The sequence below is a fragment of the Gopherus evgoodei genome, chromosome 5 (genome assembly GCF_007399415.2).
Source record: "Gopherus evgoodei ecotype Sinaloan lineage chromosome 5, rGopEvg1_v1.p, whole genome shotgun sequence".
Lineage (NCBI taxonomy): Eukaryota > Metazoa > Chordata > Testudines > Testudinidae > Gopherus > Gopherus evgoodei.
Genome location: NC_044326.1, coordinates 130724924 through 130745421, shown reverse-complemented (window position 1 = coordinate 130745421; position 20498 = coordinate 130724924). Strand labels below are relative to the sequence as shown.

The window sequence follows — 20498 nt, the reverse complement described above, 5'->3', positions numbered from 1 at the left end:
TCCCAGCTATAAAATGAAATGGCTTAGCTGTGCCTCATCACCATGAACCTGGACAGCGGAAATCTATGGTCAGAAGTATTTGTTCACTGACCTTCAGCACTGGCACAGAAATGTTAATGGACTCCAGTGCAATCAGAAAACTAACCACTGGTGGCAGCTCTAGACTCCAACAGATGTGTGAATAATGCAGCCATCTAGCGGTAACCGGCTAAATGGTATTGTATTATTTAGATACAGGGAAGCTTGCACTGAAAACCACCTCTAATGGGCAACTCCTTGCTTTAAAAGACCACTTCCAAGCATCCCCAGGGTTTCCACTACAATTTGTTTGACTGTAGTTAAAGATCCACTTTATTTGAAGCACAGAGTCTGCCTATGTGAAATTACCAGCACTTCTGATAGAAAGAGGGTTGTTCCTTGAAACATTTCAGTACCCCAGGAACTTACTCTTTGGAATGAGACCTCATATTGTACCCTGTAGCCTGTATGTGCAGTGCATATTCAACTATGCATAATGATGTATTGTTACGCCCCAGGAAGCTGAAAGCAAAAGCAGCACACGTGGTGTTCCATCGGTTCCTAATGCACACTCTGTTGTGGCTTACTGCTAAGTGAAAGCAGAGCTATAGCATTACCAGCTTCATACCAGGGAATACATGTACTTATTGCTTTCCTCCAAATCCTAATCAGAATAATGCACTCCAGGACATGCACAGCACGGCTGCACTTCAGAGTGGTTTTCCCATTGGCTGTGGAACAGCTGCAGGGGGGTTCGCAAAATGAGCTTTAACTCTCTTTAGCTGGTAAAACTACGTGCTGGTTTGTTTCTCTTTGCCGAGGGCCACATCACCCCAGGCGGTGGGTTCTGCCAAGGGAGAAATGCCAAGGATCTGGCTGGAGCTGAAATTGAAAGTGGCACTTGCACCTGATGTTGAGGTTTCTAAGTCCTTGGAAGCCTCTGGCTCTTAGCACTTCATAGTGCATTCTAAGAGGAACAAAAATAGGAGGGAAAAACATGACAAGTTTTTTTCCTCTTTTCCCTCGAGGCTTTTTGATCCAGCTTGCACTATGCAGCTAACAACTTCCAGCCCTGGCATTTGTTACACCTTAACAGCTCAGGCCAGAGTCTTGGATAATTAGTCAAGCTTGCTCCCTTTTTAAATCAATTTTTAAAATAATATTTATTTGACCAAAGGATAATGCAAAACATAACATGTAAACAAGAATCCTGAAGGTGTGGGAGCGTGATAAAGGTACTAAAGTGCCTAACGCCCATTGATTTGAATATATAAAATCTTATAAAGCACTCTTCATCCAGAGATCTCAAAACACTTTACAAAGGAAGAGAAGTTCAGTATTCCCTTTAAGGTATATCAAGTGGTGCATCAAGATGTGGCACCAAAAATCTTGCCCAATCATTACAAAAGCAGGTTACAATTTAGGCTACTAGGCAGGTAAAGCGATACCTAATATTGTTCGACCAACAGCTCAAAACTTCTCACATTGAGTTTCACTGTCTCCTCCATTTCCTCTTCTCTCTCCAGCTCATCCCACTGTGACCATTGTCAGCATTTGTTGAATTTTCATTCTAATGGGACCAGGGCCATGTTTTATTTGGTCACACCGACAGCACAGCATACACCATAAAGAACAGTAATAATATTTCCCTCCTACCAGGCTGAGCTCATCGCAAGTTTGTCCCACAAACTGGAGATCTTGAAGGAAGCTAAGGAGAGCCTGCTAGCAGACATCAAGCTGAATAATGCCCTGGGAGAGGAGGTGGAGGTGTTGATCAGCGAGTTATGCAAGCCCAACGAGTTTGACAAATACATGATGTTCATAGGCGACCTGGATAAAGTGGTGAACCTCTTGCTTTCCCTCTCAGGGCGTCTGGCCCGGGTAGAGAACGTTCTGAGTAGCCTAGGTGAAGATGTGAATCCTGAAGAGCGGGTATGTCTCTTTTGGTAAACTTTAGAGCGTTGTAATTTTTGAGAGTGCTGAACAAACGGGTGATTAGAAGAACACGCACATATAGGATGGAACTTTCAAATGGGTTTCAAGGAGTTAGGTGCTTGACTCCCAGTGAAAGACAACGGTAACCAGGCCTCTAAATCTCTTAGGAACCTTTGAAACTCCCAGCCATATATAGGATTGTAGCCTACAAAGTGAAGCCAACAGTTGAGCCTGTTCCATGGGTATAAACCTTCATGAACATGACTCTGGCCCCATGACTCTTGGCTGATATTTTGTACAAATGACTCTCATCCCATGCATCTTGGAAACTAAAAAAAACCATTTGTTTTTGGCTGGTCTTACCATCAGCTGTGCAAGCTAAACTGCAGACGAAGCAGCACACAGCTGGACAAATTGTGGTCTCCTAGCTCCAGCTAAGCATGTTTTAGCTCTCTTTTACCAGACCATGCATAGAGGGGAAAGCATGATAGAAACCATGGCTTGATTGTGTTTTGTTAATAATTTCTAACCCCATCTGCACTATGTTGACCATGCAGTATGAAGTATTGTTATAGCAGTGTTGGTCTTAGGATGTTAGAGAGACAAGGTGGGTGAGCTAATATCTTTTATTGGACCAACTTCTGTTGGTGAGAGAGACAAGCTTTCAAGCTTGGTGAGTGAGACAAGAAGAGTTGTATGGCTCAAAAGCTTGTCTCTCTCACCAACAGAAGTTGGTCCAATAAAAGATATTACCATGTTGACCAAACAGTTTCAGAAGATGACTGAGTAGGATTCATGTTTGATCCACATTGAAATGTTATTCCCCTTCTCTGTGTGTGTGACCATGTATGGGGGAAGCATAGTCCCCAGGCCATCACTGCCAGAGGAGGGAAAGGCTGTCTGTGGGGAGGGAAAGATGTCATTGGATTAGCACTGTAATGTTAACTCCCTGTCTCTGATGTGGCAGAGCTCTCTGACTGAGAAAAGGAAGCTGCTGGCTGGCCAGCACGAGGATGCCCGGGAGCTGAAGGAGAACCTGGACCGGCGAGAACGTGTGGTCTTGGACATCTTGGGCAATTACCTCTCAGAGGACCAGCTCCAGGAGTACCAGCACTTTGTGAAGATGAAGTCCGCGCTTCTCATAGAGCAGCGTGAGCTGGACGACAAGATTAAATTGGGTCAGGAACAGCTCAAGTGCCTGACGGAAAGCCTCCCTACAGACTTCATCCCCATGGACAGAACAGCAGCAGCGGCCAGAGCCACAGCAGCCACAACCCCCCCGGGGGTCAGCAGTAGTTTACCTACACCATCGGCCTCTTCACTTTAACCTTTCCCAGACAAGCCTCGGGTACAGCCCTTCTGCTTGAGTTTACTTAATCGGAGTACTTTTCTGAGAGCTCTCAACAATTCCAATGGAGCGATGGGTTTAAAAAGAGAATTCGAGGAAGGAAAAAAACAGTAATAAAGTCTTTGCATTCCTCTCCCTACGCCATTGCCCTGAGAGCTCACTAGGAAAACTTAATCTAACCTGGCTCACGCTAGAGGGAGGTGAACAATTTCCCTGGCTACAAGGTATGAGGAGGCGGCACTTATTTTTGAATGGGCCAGCTTATCATGAACAAACATGTCATCTTTGGTAACCTCGTGTGGTTGCCTCTGCTCCCCCCTGCCCCCATACCTCAATCAGAGTGAGGCACCATTGTTTAATAATGAAGGATCTGAAAGAATGAAGCCTTAAAAATAAAACCAACCCATGATACTCCTGAACATTATTGATATTTATATTTTTTAAAAACAAGACAGAAAGTGTAAGTTGTTGTACATATGCTAGTCAGTTACTTGAGTCTTGGTTCTGTACGTAGAAAATGCATTTAATTTTGTATTTTGTGAAAACTTAACAAAAAGAGGAATCTCCAAAGATAGTCACACCCTAGAATGGAGCAGCTTTTCGGGGGCTTTTTACATAATAAAGGGCTACCAGAAAAAGCTTCAACCTGTTTCAACATTTGCTGAATGTACCAGTAAGTGTCCTTGCGAAGGAGACTTTGCCAAGCAAAGTATAATCTATCCTCTTCTGGATCCCGTGGCTTGATACATCCAGAGTTTAAAAAAGCACTTGTGTGAACCAAGCAACTCAGGAGTCAAAGTTAGGATGAAGCAAAAAGATTCCCTTCTGGTTCTGGGTTCACAGATGATTTAAGGCAATACAAAGGCAAGGTCTGTGTTAAAAGCAGCCTGAAGGTTGTTAGTTTGATTTGGGAGAGGGTCTTTAAAGGGCATTACATATAGGGTGCTTTTTCTAAAGGGGATGATGTACATACCAGCATATTTTTTTAAAACAGTAATACCTCGTTTATCTGAGCCCATCTTATCGGAAATCCTCTAATGGCTAACAGTGGGTTACATGCCCCAGCGTGAATAGCTTGCATTTAAGTCTTCTGCCTACCCCCAAAAGCTCATTTGTCCTAGTTCAATAAATGGGGTTTCTACTGTAGGGTTAGTGAGTCATTTCTCAGTCAGTCTAACCTGGGACAACCAAATTTGCCCAACTGAACATCATTTGGGCAACTTACCCAGAGTTCCAGGGCTGCAGGTACTGTGCATTAAGCAAAGCAGATTGGAAATGGTCTCTTTTTTAAGGCAGTGGGTGTTATCTCACTTATGGAGGATTGAATTCTGGGACCTCTAGTTCTCCAAGGCATTGCACATGTATCCCCAATTGTTTACCCCACCACCACCACCACCCTCCCTATTAAAGATTGAGGGTGTCCATGGACTGCATTGTAGAACTCTATGGGCTACATTTGACTCACAAGACACATTTTGGTCACTCTGGTCTAACCTTGTAGAGATTTTATGTTGCTACTGCTGCTGCTGCTGTTTAAGCTGCTCCCGTCTTGAGTGTGTGATTGTTCATCCCATCATACTGCAAGAGGGCCTCAGACACCAGTGCCCCCCAAGGCTCTGACATGCATGGTTTGTAAGACCTTCATGCAATTAATTTATGTGTTTCGACAGTAAACGGTGAAAATGAGAGCGTGCGCTGTCTCCACTGCTGCTTCTAAGGACCATTTTTCTGAAGCAAGTGCTCCCTGCAGGCTTCAAATGTATTGCTGCCTTGGACAGCATGGCAGAGCTAGAGCATGTGACGACCTTGCTGCCATATGAAATTTCAGCCCTCTCATACCCTGAAGGTGGTCTGCCCGGTGTGTTACAGGATGTCTTTGGAGGAACAAAGCAATTGCATGTCACTACGGCATGTGGAATTTTTTTGAAAGGAAGAAACTAGGGATAGTCCAAACAGAGCAAAAAGGACCATTTTAGCTGCTTCTCGACTTGAACATGGTTCTGTCCCACAAAACGTTTCATAAGGCCCATCAGGCCAGAGAGAACCTCCCTTTAAAGGTCCCCTAGCTCTAGATAGGTCTGTCACTTTACTCAGTGTCGATTTGCACCAGCTGAGGATCTGGCCCTCTGGCTCATACTCCCCTCAGTCCATATGCTCAGCTTCTGATGATGTCAGTTGTCAGTGTGTGTATGCACTGGGATTAGTATGTAAGTCCTTTAGAGATTAACCTCCAGTCACACAAGCAACTGTCATTGAGGAAAATGATCATTTGCATTTATACAGTGGAAGGTAAATTACTGTCCATATTGGAATTATAAGCATATATCAAGGAGAGAATGGATCCTTTTATTGTTACTAAACTCTAAGCAACTAGCACTGTCTGTACCTTCATGCGGATGATGTATTTTGGGTACCCATTCCTGGCAGTCTTCCTGAAGGAAGTTCCACCATCCCTTTGTCCTGTGTTTTATTGCTGTTAGTTACAGTTCAGGTTTAAGGAAGGAATTTTGCACAACCTTATATAAACATTGTTCTGCTAGCTCTGTAGGGTTTTCTGAGTCATCAGATTGGGTAAAGAACATTTTGACGTTAAAATTAAACATTGATCAGTCTCCATGAGTTTGCTTCTAAGTGCCTTTAGCGGGGAGAGGAAACCTATTTATTGCCCCATTTCCCACAGTGCATTCCTGTTCCCTTAATTAGAAGTAGCGTGTGGAAGCTTCTTCATTGTATTGAAAAGAATCTACATGGAACAGCTGTGCGGACCCAGTGCTGAGGCTCACTATAACTGTTTGCACATCGCAATGCATTGAAACGAGTCAGAACATTAGACCTTCAGCCATGAGTGAGCTACAGTGACGTGGCTGCACCAGTGCAAACCCCTAATGTAGACACACTGACCATGTTTCACATGGGGGTAGCTTACCCAGGATGCACGTCACTGTGTATGGCGGACTGCCCGTCTAGACTTGGGGTTGAACAGATGCAGCTGCAGCAGCACACCTCAACCAGTGGCTTAAAACGAGAGACAGTTCAGAAATTTTCATCCAAAGCAGCTGAGTAACTCTAGGAGCCTATGCCCCACTGATTGTCAATGGCAGTTCAGCTCCTAAAGTCACCTAGGTACTTTTGAAAATGTTACCGGAGATCTTTCATGGGGGAAATAATTCCCTGACCAGCTCTCTTTTGATTTGTTATATCTCTGAATAGAGTTTCTGTGGCTGTCAGCTCACTAGCAGAGGGTGGGGCTGTATTTACCAACTGTTTAGAATGCTCTTTCACAAGGGTCAGTATGCACATAGCCTTGAGCAATCTCTCTGTTTGCAAGACCTGTGAGTAACAAGCAAACATGTAAACATTTGGCAAAATAGTTGTGTCTGAAACAGCTTAGAGTGTGTTTTCTGGGAGCAACTGTAGCAGGACCTTCCAGGATGGGCTTGTGAAGGTCTCCTGGCAAGTTCTCACATGCTGACATATTCAAGATCTGTGTGTTGTGATGGACATGGTTTTGTTTTGTTTCTTGGGGTGATTTGTCACAAGCGAGAGATGGGAGGAGCCCAGGAGTGGTGCAGTTTTGCTTTTCTTTCTTTCCTTTGGGCAAGTCTGCTGAAGCCATAAGTTCAGGTGGTGACATGCAGACAGATCTTCTCCCTGCTCAGAAGAGATTCACCATGTTCTGTTTCACAAGGCTGGATTCCATTCAAAACTTAAGTCAACCGCGTGAAAACATAATTGACAGCTTTGGGCTAGGACTAAATAAGGTATTTTCATGTACAGTTCTAAAGCAGCTTCCCTGTTTGGGATCCAGACACTCCCTCTGTTCTCCCTTTGCACAGCTGAATAATGGGGAAAAGGTACAGGAGCTCTTCCTTCTCCTGGGCGCCTTTGCACTACATTCCCGGCTCACATGCGTGGTTTTGGCCCTGGAGAGAGTGATCTTGCTGCTGACTCCTTCTGTAATCTGATATCTTCCATATTCTATTTTGATCTTCCTCCCTGCAGGACGAATTTGGACTAAGTCATCCCAGCTGTCTGTACCAGAGGGGGGAGGGGAAGCTGAGCCATTGGGAATGTTTTGTGCCTAGGCATCCTCAAGCCATGGAGACAGCAACACCAGGGCTCTTGCAAGTCACTGCCTGCTGGCAGTGGATGTGAGTGCAGCCGCCAACGTAGACAAACCATAACGCTTGGCTTCTGGTGTGACTAATCTGTGCTCGTTCAGGGGCAGGCTGTCAGGTGGTCATAGGCAGTGGGTATCATAGGCCTCCCCTAACAGACAGGTGGGGCCCTGCCCACGCTTGGCCCCACAGGCCTTCCCCTTCCTGCTCTGCGGCTCCCCTGTGCAATGTCCCCGGCTCAGGCCGGGCCACCTGCCCTCCTAGTGCTCCAATGATGGGGCCACTCTGGCGCTGGGGGGCGGGCTGGGGCTGCACTGCCCTTCCTCCCAGGACTGAGGGGGCTGGGGCCACACCTCCCAGCACTGGGGGGGGGGCTGGGGCCACTCCTGGTGCTGGGGGAGGGGGAGCTGGGGCCACACCGCCGCCCCTCCCAGCACTGGGGGGGGGGGGGTGGGGCTGCACTGCCCTCCCTCCCGGGGCTGAGGGGGCTGGGGCTGTGCCACCCACCTGTCCTCCTAGGTAACATGAGGTAAAATCCTAGTGAAGACCAAACAGTTTGGTTATTAGGTCAAGGTAAGTCCTAAGATCCCCCATAGTCTTTATCTTGACCTGCTAACTCATAAAAGCTACATACTACCTTGTCTTCACTAGGATTTTACCTCAACTTTGTCATCTCCAGTTAAGAACATCCTGCTTCTCCCTAGTGAGGAAGCCCCTCAGTAGGGGACCTGCACGTCTCCTGCTCACACCTCTTACTTTTCTGCCCACTGCTCCCTGGCCTGGGTGCAGGATACAAGCCTCAGCCCTTGGCTGCGCATGAGCTTATTTTGGTGCTAAGGGCTCACGGCCCATATTTCCCTGACTCTCGTTCTCAGCAGATAGTGCTCAAGGCCAGATTAACGCATAAGCAACCAAGGCATGTATCTAGGGTTCACATTCCTAGGGGGAGCCCAAAATGGACGGGCCAGACTTGAGCGGCACTGTGACTCTGCACACCAGGATGCGAAGCCATGACAAAGGGGTGGCTAGGCCGAACCTGAAATGTACATTTGTGTAGGGTCCAATGATGAGTTAACATGGCCCATCTTTCCTTGTGGGCAGTGGCTGCTTTATTCGATCCTGCTATTAAAACAACAGTTCTGAAGAGCCCCCAATGGAGTGCTGCTGTTTTAACTAATGAGACATGTGAGGCATGGGGGAGGGGACTACAGTCTCTGTGCAGTGGACTGGGATGCAAATTTTCCTGTTTTAACTCTTCCAATGGTAACCTATTTGTTGTTGGCCAATTTCTGCTGGTTCTCTCCGTAAGGAATGCAGGTCAGGTCTTCCCCTGAAGTAAATCGGCACCACTTCATTGACTTCAGCTGAGGTTCTGGCCTTGTGAAAGGAATTAGTGTCCTACATCCCAAGGGGGTGTTTTTGAAAAGCACTGAAACTGTAAATGTCACGGCAGCCAGGTCTAGTGCTGTAGATTGGAAGAGGATGGAGGCGTGTGTCAGACAGCACAATCCTGCAGCGTGTTGCGTAATTACAACTTAACTTTAAATCAGCGCTTGGTAAATCCTCAGATACCTCCAGTAACAGAATAGCTACATGCCGAGGAGGTGGCTGGAATTGCTTTCGGCTGTCATGACATGCTGCACGGCCTGAAATCAACGCAGTCACAGTCATCAAAACTCGGATTTCCTTTCTTTAAAAACGGACAGTACAAAGCCAATGGTGGAGGATGGAGAGGTGGATTCGGCAACCACACGTACAAGAGTTTCCCCTTGACTGAAACCATGCCCAGGTTGGCTGATGAAAGGGACTTCATTTTCTGTGAAGGTTAGACATGAGACCATCCGATAGCAAATGCCTTGTGGATCCCACAGTGGGGCCCTGCTCCATGCCTAGCATTCCTAGGTGCTATGATAATACAAATAATAGATACTAATATTAATAAATGAAAATGAACAGACTAGGGGCATATCTGTTTCTCATACCCAGCTTCCCCCACCTCTCTTACTGCCCTCTCCCAGGCTGGCCTGAAGGCTAGTCTCGATTAAAAGACGAAAGGTGCTTCCATTATAACCAACCTAAAATGCGTAATACAAATCCCAAGGTCAATCTCCCAGTATTCTGGCAGTCCGAATTGGCCGTGTTCTTGCAGCCTCGGTGCTCCCGTTTTCCCTCAGACTGCACTCACACTTGGGTAGGCCGTGCCTCCCTTGTCAGAGCACAACGCTCAGGGGGTTTCTAATGCAATGTCAGTGCCTCACAAAGATCACTCACGTTGTGTATTTGTGTATATTGATGTGGCTAATGTGGGCACCAGGATCCTCCACTTACCCCCAACAGGTGGGGACAAATTCTGCCCTCGCTAGTCATGAATCTTCGGTACACGTTGCCGGCATTTAACTGAGGGTAGAACTTGGCCTGTGGGGTCAGAAACAAACTGCTCAGCCAGGCCCTAGCCAAACCAGCAGCCTGTCCACTTGAGGCCAACACCCTCTCTAGCTAGCATTGAGGCTCTTTAGCATCTCATGCACCAACACTGAAATCTTAATATATGCTTCCTTCTCTTCCATGCCATGTTACCATGCAGAAAAAGAGTTGGAGCAGCCTGCCTGCAGTGCCAAAATGATGCACATGTTCTTAGCTAGATTTGTTGTTTGATAGTGTTGCATTAGTTGCTGTCACCCTTTTGCAGTATGTTGGAGGGGAAGGGGTATAGGGGAGAAGAGAGAGAGATGTCTCTTTGGACTCAGGGATAAGGGCACAATTATTTTCCAGTTGATCATAAAGGAAATTTTGAAAGTTTGAGTCAGTCAATCTGATTGTTGCTTACAGACAATTTTACTTGCTTTTCACAGCTTGCCTACACGTCATATTTTCAGCTGCTTTCAGTGATTCTTAAAATGGACTTTTTTCCTCCTATGTTGGGGTTGCCAGAGGTTGCCAATCAGTTTACAATTTAAGGTTATTGTTATCATATAGCATTATGTGTAATTATTACATGAAATACCTATTTGTTGACATGTAAGAACCACTTAACTGATACTGACAATAAAAAGCGCTACCAAATACTCCATAAGCTGATGTCTCTTAAATCAAATGAAGGGGGACGAGAAAGTAAAGGTACTTTTTTCCTTCTCATTTGTTCCAGTGCAAAAATGTGTCTTAGAATTGAAATCCAGAGAATCAAATCTTCAGATAGTGTAAATAGGAACCGGCTTAAAGAGTAATTAATTGCAATCAAAATATAGGAGGAGGTAGGTAATAAAAAATGTTGACATTTCCATTTGGCAGGATTCAAAATAGATCCGTTTGCCAATGTTGGCAAAATTTTCCATGTTTTTTTAGCCAACATTTTCAAAAAATGTCTGTGTACTGAAAATGCAGTTTGCAGTACAAAAAACAGTTTTTGGTAAATGAAAACATTATTTGGATAAAAAAATTTTAAAAAATTGAAAATTTCAATAATATCAATGATATTTTCCAAAAGTTTCATTTTGTAAAGGCTGTTTTTCAATAACAACACTTTTTTTGTGCAAATATTCAACCAGCTACAGTTACCAGCATGACTAGTTAATGCTAAATGTTACATTGGTGCCCAGGCCTTTTTCCTCCATGTTTAAATGTTTTCAGCCATGGCTAGCAGCATCATACCTTCCTAATCTTCACTTCCCCTACAGGTTTCACTCTCCTTTGCCCTGACTTATCTTCACTTTTTCCAGAAACTCTCCAGGGGTTAAGTAGACTATGCAGTTCTGCAAGATTCCTAGAGAACTTAAGCGTGGCCTACCTGAAGGCAGTGTTCTCTAGCGGACAGAGCACCGAACTGATGCTCAGGAGACCTGGATTTTATTCCTGGATCAGCCACCGGCCTGCTGTGTGATGTTGGGCAGGTCACATCACCACCCTGTGCCTCAATTTCCCCATCTGTAACATGGGTTTAATGTTACCATCCTCCTTTGTGAAGCACTTTGAGATCTACTGATGAAAAGTGCTACATAACTGCTGGATGTTCTTGTTATCACCTGAAGCATCACATTTGGAACAGCTGAATGAACAAGGCCCTTCTGCTCTAGTGCATTAGGAGGGTTAATTTCAATCACAGGCAACTGTGGATGGGGCAAAGAGTAAAGTGCTTTCAGCTAGCCCAGAGATGAAAGCACTGAGTTGAATGTAGGCCTTTTTAGCACTATGATTGAAACCAGGCTGACCACGACCATGTACGAACACAGTATTACAAACTGGGCTTCGGCTCAGTTTCCTTGAGCAGACTGGACAGGGAAACTTTTCTGAGAAACCTGTTGGATAGCCAAACTATAGTCCCCCACCTTGAGTGGGACTCCAAAGCATGATCTCAACCATAGTCTGACAGGGCTCTAGGGTAAAATTTTCAAAAGCGCTTAAGTGATTTAGAAGCCTACAGCCCATTGACTTTCTAAGACAGCTAGCAACCTAGGGCCAAAATCCTCCACAGTGTTTAGGGGCCTCATTCCCATTTCAGTGGGAGTTAGGTGCCTAAGTACTTTTGAAGTTCTGGGCCTAACGGCTTAAGTCATATGTGAAAATGTCTCTAGGAACCAGGTGTTCTTACCCTTTGAAGTGGATTTACCAAGGGTCTGAAATGTAGCAATTCTGCACATCCCATAAGTTAATCTGCATATAAATAAGTGAAGCGCTGCAAGAGTAGCTGTGTGTGTGTTCTGGACCAATCTACCGGGACCAAGACCGGAATGTAGTAGATTATGGGAGTCGGGGTGAGCGTCACATCAGCAGTTGTGGACACAGTGCCCTCTAGTGGCAGGGCTAGGCTTTGTCTGCACTAGGAGCGATTCCCAGCTTGGGGACACACATTTGCCTTAGCTCAATGAGAGCTAGCAGGATTATAAGTAGTCATGTAGCTGCGTAGCATGGACAGCGGTTGAGTGAAAACATTATCTTAAGTTTCTCTCTTCCCTGTTCTGTTTAGCAAAGGTTTTTTTATGCTGCTAGTATAATACGAGCCAGCCTAGACACCAACTGTTAACTTGATACACCAGCCTCCTTGGTAACAACAGGAGTAGTTATGGCTCTGGAGCTGCAGCCATCTCACCTCACTTCCCCCGTCAGGGCATCCCACAGGAAGTACTGCAGACCACACAGTTCCCTCCCACCTGAGCTCTTTGCAGTTGTTGTATCCAGAGCACTGAAAGCTGTCAACATCTGTGAGAGGTCAGTAAACCCAAAAGTGAGAGAGGGAGTGGTACCAGCTGGCCCCAAATGGGTCAAGTGAACAGGTCTGATCTTAAAGGGCGAGAGAGCAAGGCACCAACCATGCATGCACCAAAGAGCTACCTCCTGAGCACCTGGGGAAGGGCAATAGGGATAAGTCTCGCCTGTCCCTCAGGGGACCTGAGTTTCCATGGTTTCTTCTCTTCCTTCCCCTGGTCTCTCTCTTAAGACTCCTTCCCCACCTGCGCTTTGGCTTAAAGCACAGGACAAAACTGAGTGGGAGAGTGGCAGCCAGTGTTCCCCCAATACAAGGATGGAGACCATAGCTTAGCTGGCCTGGACTACATCCCTCCCATCCTGCTTGGAGTTGCATGCTGTGACCCTGCTGGCAGTCAAAGCATGGGTGGAGGTGCAGCATCAGTCCTTCTCCACATTCACAGCAAGCCTGGAAGGGCAGGGAGCAGAGAGGTAGCCACCTGCACTGTGCAGTCCCCAGCACTGGAGCCATTCCCATGCTGGGCTGCCATGGAAACAAACATACCTTTTGGTATGGCAGAGAAAGCTCCCAGAATGCTCCATGCTCATGCTGCCCATGAGCTTCCCACACAGCTAGAGGAGGGGAGAGTGTAGCTTCTGGGAAGCTGTTTCTGAATGGGCTAGTTGGGGGGGGCAAACCCCATCCTTGCCCTAGAAGACAGGCATTTCTAAGAGCAAGCCTGCTCTCCAGTTACTCAGGCATCCTTCATCCAGGATGAGGCAGAATAATAGTGTCTCTGGTCCTGAGGAGTATGACCGGTTTCTTCCCTCCAGCCCCAGGTTCTTTGGGAAAAATTGCACCTCAGTTGCTGTAGGACATCAGCTCAGCTTGACAGAAAACTTCCAGCTTCCCATTCTAGGAGGGGATAAAGTGTATTAGGGCCCCCTCTCCCCAGCACACTCCTCCAAGACAGCCCAGCCCTCCAGGAGTTGATTTAAGTAGAAGAACCAGGTATAGTCCATTCGTCCGGGCTATGGGATCATCCTGCTGCCCCTCCCCACCCAAAGGGCTCAGGGTGTTCAGCTGTGAAAGGCCCAGCTGCACAGCCAGAACGTTCCTGGAACCCCCATCTTTGATAATGATCTTCAGCTGAAGGCCTAGCCAAGGCATGATTTGGGCCTCATTTGGCTAGAGGACCCAGCAGCAGTTGCATCAACATTGCTTCCTCCATCTTGGGGAGCCCAGTCTTTTCTTGGCTTTGAGGTGGCAGTAGCCATGAGGGAGTTCAGCCTGGGCAGATAGTTTTGCCGTAAGTATTCCTGCCACATGCCTAAGTCAGAGGGCAAAGGCAGGTGATATGGAGAGGAAGTTTGAGTAGATCCCAGTTTAGCAGAATTAGCCCCTCTCCTGACTCCTCTCCCTATTTTTAGGGGTACAGACAGGAGAACAACTAGCTAGCTGCATTCATTCAGTTTGTTCTCTGCCTTTCCCAGCACCACCTCTCTGCTTATTGGGGACGCCAGTTCAAACCCCTGCCCCCATACTGCTGTGGTGCTGACCACCACCACAGTCTCTAGATGCTGCGTGTAGTGGGCACAAAGGCTCCTCAGCCATCCCACTCTTATCGGCTACATTGCTGTGAGGGGGGGCTGGGGCACTAGTAGGAAGAGGGCATTTAGCAGAGGCAAGGAGAAAGCCGCTGCCAGAGGCAAGGTAAGCAACACCTCAGTCAGCGGCAGCTAGAAGAGCAAGGTGGGAACAGCAGCATGCTCTGCCCCTGCCCCCCGATCCTTTGAGCCCCACCAGAGGTGGTTTAAAAAGTCTCCCATCCCAGAGTTGGTATGTCTCCCCTTCCCTAAGAAATTGACTACTACAGTGGTTTAAAAAAAACAAAACCCTAAAATATTTAACAGGTTCTCAGTATGCTCTAATTCCCACTCCCAGAGCCCCATTCCACCAACAGGGTCTCCCCAGCCTTGAGCTGGATCACTTTCCTAATGACACGTCCCCATTGACACCTGTCCAGTTAACACCCCTCTGACTTTCTCCCCTCCGCAGGAGATACATAAGAGACTCCTACGCTGCCCTCTCTCCCCGTGAGGAACACCACTAGTAGAGCTGTGAGGAGAGAGGCAGTCCTTCAAAGCCTGAGCCACTCTATCAAGGACTGCAGTCAGACCATACCTACCTGTTGTGCCTCCTGGTCTAGCAACCCCAGCTATCAGAGGTAGGACTTTGTATGCTGCCTGAAATCCAACAAGCTAGGACAGCCAAGTAACTCCAGGATTCAGCCTGAGCTCCACAACTGTATTTAAATAGCTGAGCAGATGACACAGCAGGAGGTGGGGGCAATATCCTTTAACAGTGAGCAGTTCATGGGGGTGTGGAGGGGGGAAGATGAGTGGCGTTAACAGCCTCTTTCAGCTAAGAGGCAGCATTTGCACTAGGCAGCAGCAGGACTGTTAGAATATGATCAGTTTTCTTTAAGTGGGGAATAGGTGTCTCAAGGGCTGGTGATTAGGTAAGTGTTGGCCCCTGGTGCAATTAGCCATTCCTATTTAGTGCGGGAGAGGCAAGCTGGCTGGAGCAGACAAAATGGCAAAGAGCAAGCAGACATGGCAAGTTTGAAGGCCAAGTTGAGATTTATTTCACTGAGCAGGGAGCTGGAAGGAGTAGGACTAAGCAGTTAGCTAAACTTAATGGCTTTAATGGCAAAGTCACCTTCCACAGACAAGTACTCAATGTTCTCCAGACCCAGCCGATTGGGGAACATGATCTTCTTGTCACCAGCCAGTTTCACTGTCAGCTCTGCTGTGTCAAAGGAGATACAGATCTGCAAGGAGTAGGCACATTAGAACCAACAACACAGACAGCCAATCCTCACCCCCTCTTAGAGCTGTGTTAACCAGGAGCTCCCCCAGACAGCATTAGCTATTCTCGCCTCAACTAGTGTCTGTTCTGAGGAGGAAAGAGCCAGATCTGCGGGAGATCAGACTGAGAGGACACACTGGTGCCTTCGCCCAAGTGAAGAGAGGCCTATTTAATTAGTGTGAAGTCCTTTGCTGTATGGCATGAAAAGTGCTGCAGGAATGTAGGGCTAGGAACTGCCTCCCCTCCCGTAGCACAGCTTTGTTTCCCCAATCCCGGGCCCTCACCTCGGTCTTGTCACCCTGCTGGAAGGGGAAGTCTGTCTCCCTCTCCTCTGTCCCCCACATCCCATCCTCCATGGAGTTGCACACAATGACGTTCACATCCCCATGGCTGTCGAAGCGTGGGTTGAAATGCAGCACCAGGTTGCTGCGGTCCTTCCCCACATTCACAGCAAACCTGGAGTGGAGGATACAATCAGACACACAACCACACTAGACAGCCCCTCCTACCGGAGTCCGAATCATAGAATCAGGGTTGGAAGGGATCTCAGGAGGTCATCTAGTCCAACCTCCTGCTCAAAGCAGGACCAATCCCCCAGAGAAAGATAGCTGGCACTGCCAGAAGGTCTACAACTAAAGGACCCAACTAAATCATCACAGCAAGGTCTTTGTCAAACCTGACCTTAAAAACCTCCAAGGAAGGAGATTTCACCACCTCCCTAGGTAACCCATTCCAGTGCTTCACCACCCTTCTAGTGAAAAAGTTTTTCCTAATATCCAACCTAAACCTCCCCCACTGCAACTTGAGTCCATTACTCCTTGTTCTGTCATCTGGTACCACTGAGAACAGTCTAGATCCATCCTCTTTGGAACCCCTGTCATAAATAGATAGTTAAGGGTTAATGTCTCTTTCACCTGTAAGGGTTAACAAACAGGGAACCAAACACCCGACCAGGGGACCAATCAGGAGACAAGATACTTTCAAATCTCAGTGGAGGGAAGCCTTTGTTTGTGTTTTTTGGGTTTTGCTTTGTTCTCTCTGGGCTCTGAGAGTGACCACACGTACCTACAGGCTCTCTAATCTTCTATTCCAATTTTGTGAGTACAAAGGTAGAAAGGCGGTATAGTCTTTTTATTTGTTTTCCTTTATTTGCAAATGTGTAGTTTGCTGGAAGTATTTTAAATTGTATTTTGCTGGGGGGGAGGCTTCTTTCTAGTTTCTATAAGCTGACAGACCCTGTAACTTTTTACCATCTAAACTGCAGAGATAAACTTTTACCTTTTTTCTTTCTTTTTATTAAAAGCTTTGCTTTAAGACCTGTCTGATTTTTTTTCTCCTAGTTAAGGCTTAAAGGAACTGAGTCTGTACACACCAGGGAATTGGTGGGGAGAAGGGAAAAGTGAATTTTCTCTTTGTTTTAGATTCATGGAGTTTGAATCTGGATTGCCTCTGGGTGAAGGGAAAAGATGAGGGGGGAAGGTATCATTCCTCTCTGTGTGGTGATTCAAGGAGTTTGAATCACGGTGATCTCCTAGTGTACCCAGGGCGGAAAGGAGCTGGGAGGAAGAAAGGAGGGGGAAGGGAAATGGTTTATTCCCCTTTGTTGTGAGACTCAAGAAATTTGGGTCTTGGGGTCCCCAGGGAAGGTTTTGGGGGAGACCAGACTTTATCAGGCACTCTACTCTAAGTCCTGATTGGTGGCAGCACTACAGGATCTAAGCTGGTAATTAAGCTTAGGGGAATTCATGCTAGTACCCATATTTTGGACGCTAAGGTTCAGAATTGGGAATTATACTAGGACAACCCCCTTTCTGGTAGTTGAAAGCAGCTATCTCATCCCCCCTCATTCTTCTCTTCTGCAGACTAAACAATCCCAGTTCCCTCAGCCTCTCCTCATAAGTCATGTGCTCCAGCCCCCTAATCACTTTTGTTGCCCTCCGCTGGACTCTTTTTCCAATTTTTCCACATCCCTCTTGTAGTGTGGGGCCCAAAACTGGACATAGTACTCCAGATGAGGCCTCACCAATGTCGACTAGAGAGGAATGATCACATCCCTCAATCTGCTGGCAGTGCCCCTACTTATACAGCCCAAAATGCCGTTAGCCTTCTTGGCAAGAAGGTCACACTGTTGACTCTCATCCAGCTTCTCTTCCACTGTAACCTCTAGGTGTAATGCAGAGATGGACCTAACAACAGAGAGAACTGTAGATGTCCGAAGGCAGATTCACCTCTAGCACCTACTCTTGTCATGTGCTAAGGGAAGAAGTCAATCCCCAGTGGTTACCTAAACGATGTAACATCTAACCCCTCCCAGACTTGGCTTCCCAACTCACCCCTTGGCTTCTGGCAAGATCTTCCCCTTCACTTTGATGCACTCTCCAGCCTGGATATTCAAGTGAGTAGCAACCAGTCCCTACAGGGAGTCAAGCCACAACCATATTAGCCTGCCCCCTGGGGATCAACAGACCTACTTTCTCGATTTGAAGGGAGGGGCAATACCACAGGGGACACAAGAAATAAGTGCTGAGCATGACCTGGAGGTAAGACAAGTTCCAGTCCATCAGCAACCAGAATCATTAACATGCAAGGGGCAGGACTCCAAGTGTTCCCAGCCATAGGCACTAACCGGCCTGATGGCTAGCAGTCTGTCCAGAGGTCAAGGACTGAATGGGCCAGAGACTGGACTAGAGGTGCCCTCGTTAGCTGCAGCCCATGGGGATTTGGGGATGTGTAACACACCAGGAAGCCTGCACTGCTGCTCCTGCCACCACTTAGGCTTTTTCTGCATTGGAGTTAAGAGGGCTCAGTTCTTCCCCGAGGAGTCTGACTAGCATTTTTCCCTGGCTGCCTTTCTAAAAGCAGCCACTGTTCATTTCTCAGGCACCCGACCCTTTAGCACGCAGAGAGGTAACTTCCCCCGGCCCGCAGGAATGTGAGACCTAACCCTCCTTTATTCTCCCCTCCCCCATTTAAAGCCATGGCTGTTACCATGTAGCCAGCCATGGTGCAAATCTACAGCCCACCAGCTTGCTGTGCACATGGTCTTGTCTGACACTACTCATGTGCCCTGGGAACCCTGGAGTGGGGCTTGGCTTGCTAGCTGAAAGTGCTTGCCGATCAGCCAGCTTGCTTGCGTACATCCCAGCCTCCCCTGCAGAGGAGGAAACGAAGTACATGAAAACACCCACCTTCAGCCCATTGCTACCCTGTCTCCACAAGGTGCTACCCTCCCAGTGCAAGGGGCAGCCACTAACCCTGAAGGGAGATGACTTAGATAGATAACCTCCATATCCAGCCTGTGTCTGGACAGAGGCCCCATTCCACCCCTTGTATCAGAAACACAAGCACCCTCACCTGAGGAGCTATTGGAATTTAGCTCCAAACATACCTCAATGATGACCTTAAGACAGACCTGTCACAGCTGGGGTTATATTGCATTAGACCAGTGGAAACAGTAGCATTTGCACCAGTGTCACCACTTCCAGTTTTGGAGAGAGGGTCATTTTCCTTCATTTGGATACAGTTTTCATAGCCAAGAGGATATCCAGCCATCTGCCTAGTCTATTCTGTTTTGTCCAGCTCTCCCATTTGTGCCAGAACACTGAGGTCAGACCACCTACTATCTGCAGATTGCTAAACAGCTTATCACCATAGTATCTAAACCCAACTTATCCTTGCTCCCTACTCATCCCCCTTTTATTCTGTTTCTGGAGCACAGGCTGAAACATGGTCGGATCGCAGAATCGGGGAGGAGGCAGCCACCAAGACTGAGGAAGGTAGGCAATATGTAAGAGGTGCATTTCTGAGTTAGAGAGGGCTGAAAAGCCAAAGTTGGGTTGATGACCTGGCCCTATCCTGTAATGCCCTATAGGGCTGAGTTGAAGGAGTTTTATTTTAAATTAAAAGAACCCCCTCCCCAAAAGGCTTTATATGGGCATGAAATGTTTTACAATCTTCAACAACTGTTTTGTAAGAGTTTGCAAGAAAAAAAAGGTGTACTTTGATATTCTTTCCAGACTGTCTAGACATTGGAAACATTAGTATAGTTACTGACAGTACAAGTGCTGAAAACTGTCAACATAAACATTGTGAACACTTCAAAACAAAAGATGTGGAAATATCTTGCAAAAATCAAAATTCATCCATCATCCATCTCTAGTGTGCCTCCCCTGCAATGTTCTATCCAATCATGCATTTTCCTACCATCCAATAAGTCCAATCATGCATTTTCCTACCATCACTGACATATGACCCAACCCAATACCCACATTTCCCCTCAGAGAAATTCTTTTCTATTCCATGATGCAACAGAAAAAGAGCCCTGCAGCTCACCCTGGGGGAGCCTAGAGAGGGAAGTCAGATGTGTGGGGTGTATGTGTACCAGAAGTCTGGTCACCTAGCATGTGATCCACAGCTCTCCCAAACACCCTAACCAGTAGTTAACCTTCTTCCAGGATTCCACACCTAGCCAACTATCCCCTTGTGCTGCAAGTAAAACCCAAACCCTTTCCAGCTCAACAGTCCCAGCTACAAAGAGACAAGACTCACACATTCCATGCCGCTGACTGAAGCCACCAAAATTAGGACAACTGCTTGCTTTCCAGTTCCAAGATTCAGCTGTGTGACTCAGCACTATCTCTAGGGGGCCTTTAAACAGCTAGCCTGGGCAGCAAAGGGCTCACATGATTAAATGGGTGGGTGGGGCTGGTGGAGAGTCAGTTCTTCTGCCAAACTTCAGGCATACAAAGAGAGAACAGCAGACCAGCATCAATATAGTATTTGGTTTGCAAGACTGAGCTTTTTCAGCCGAGCAGTAGCATTTGCACTGGCTGGCAGCAGTGCTGTTTCTGATCAATATCCCCAGTTTGCTTTAAAGAGACAGAGAACATGCATGAATCTCAGGGCTGATAGTTATAGAATCATTTGCTTCTGGAACAATTCGCTGTACCCATGCTAGCTAACTGAAAGCCAGCCTATCCTTGCCTAACCCTCCCTCCAGCAGCTGCTATGCCAGTGTCTTGGGGCACCT

At 47.0% G+C, this 20498-nt stretch overlaps 2 protein-coding genes across 3 annotated transcripts in view; one reads left to right on the top strand and one right to left on the bottom strand.

Moving 5' to 3' along the window:
- The window catches only part of SHROOM3 (shroom family member 3), a 246454-nt gene extending 242737 nt beyond the window's left edge, over positions 1-3717 (top strand). For both annotated transcript variants that reach the window (XM_030565152.1, XM_030565153.1), the window contains exons 10-11: positions 1678-1950; positions 2921-3717. In XM_030565152.1, the coding sequence (XP_030421012.1) occupies positions 1678-1950; positions 2921-3280 (633 nt within the window). In that variant the 3' untranslated portion in view covers positions 3281-3717. The remainder of the gene's footprint in view (positions 1-1677; positions 1951-2920) is intronic.
- Positions 3718-15152: 11435 nt separating this feature from the next.
- LOC115652350 (16 kDa beta-galactoside-binding lectin-like) lies at positions 15153-20118 on the bottom strand. Its single transcript, XM_030564279.1, has 4 exons — positions 20018-20118; positions 17803-17882; positions 15754-15925; positions 15153-15431 (listed from the first exon to the last, which is right to left on the bottom strand). The coding sequence occupies exons 1-4, from the start codon at positions 20024-20026 to the stop codon at positions 15285-15287; spliced, it is 408 nt and encodes a 135-aa protein (XP_030420139.1). The 5' UTR covers positions 20027-20118; the 3' UTR covers positions 15153-15284.
- Between the last annotated feature and the right edge of the window lie 380 nt (positions 20119-20498).

Bases quoted from the DNA above. Each gene is read 5' to 3' on its own strand.
- LOC115652350 (XM_030564279.1), bottom strand. The intron at 15,926-17,802 runs GTGAGTTGGGAA...CCTCCACTCCAG, and splicing joins ATCTTGCCAGAAGCCAAGGG to GTTTGCTGTGAATGTGGGGA. The intron at 15,432-15,753 runs GTGAGGGCCCGG...TACTCCTTGCAG, and splicing joins AGCAGGGTGACAAGACCGAG to ATCTGTATCTCCTTTGACAC.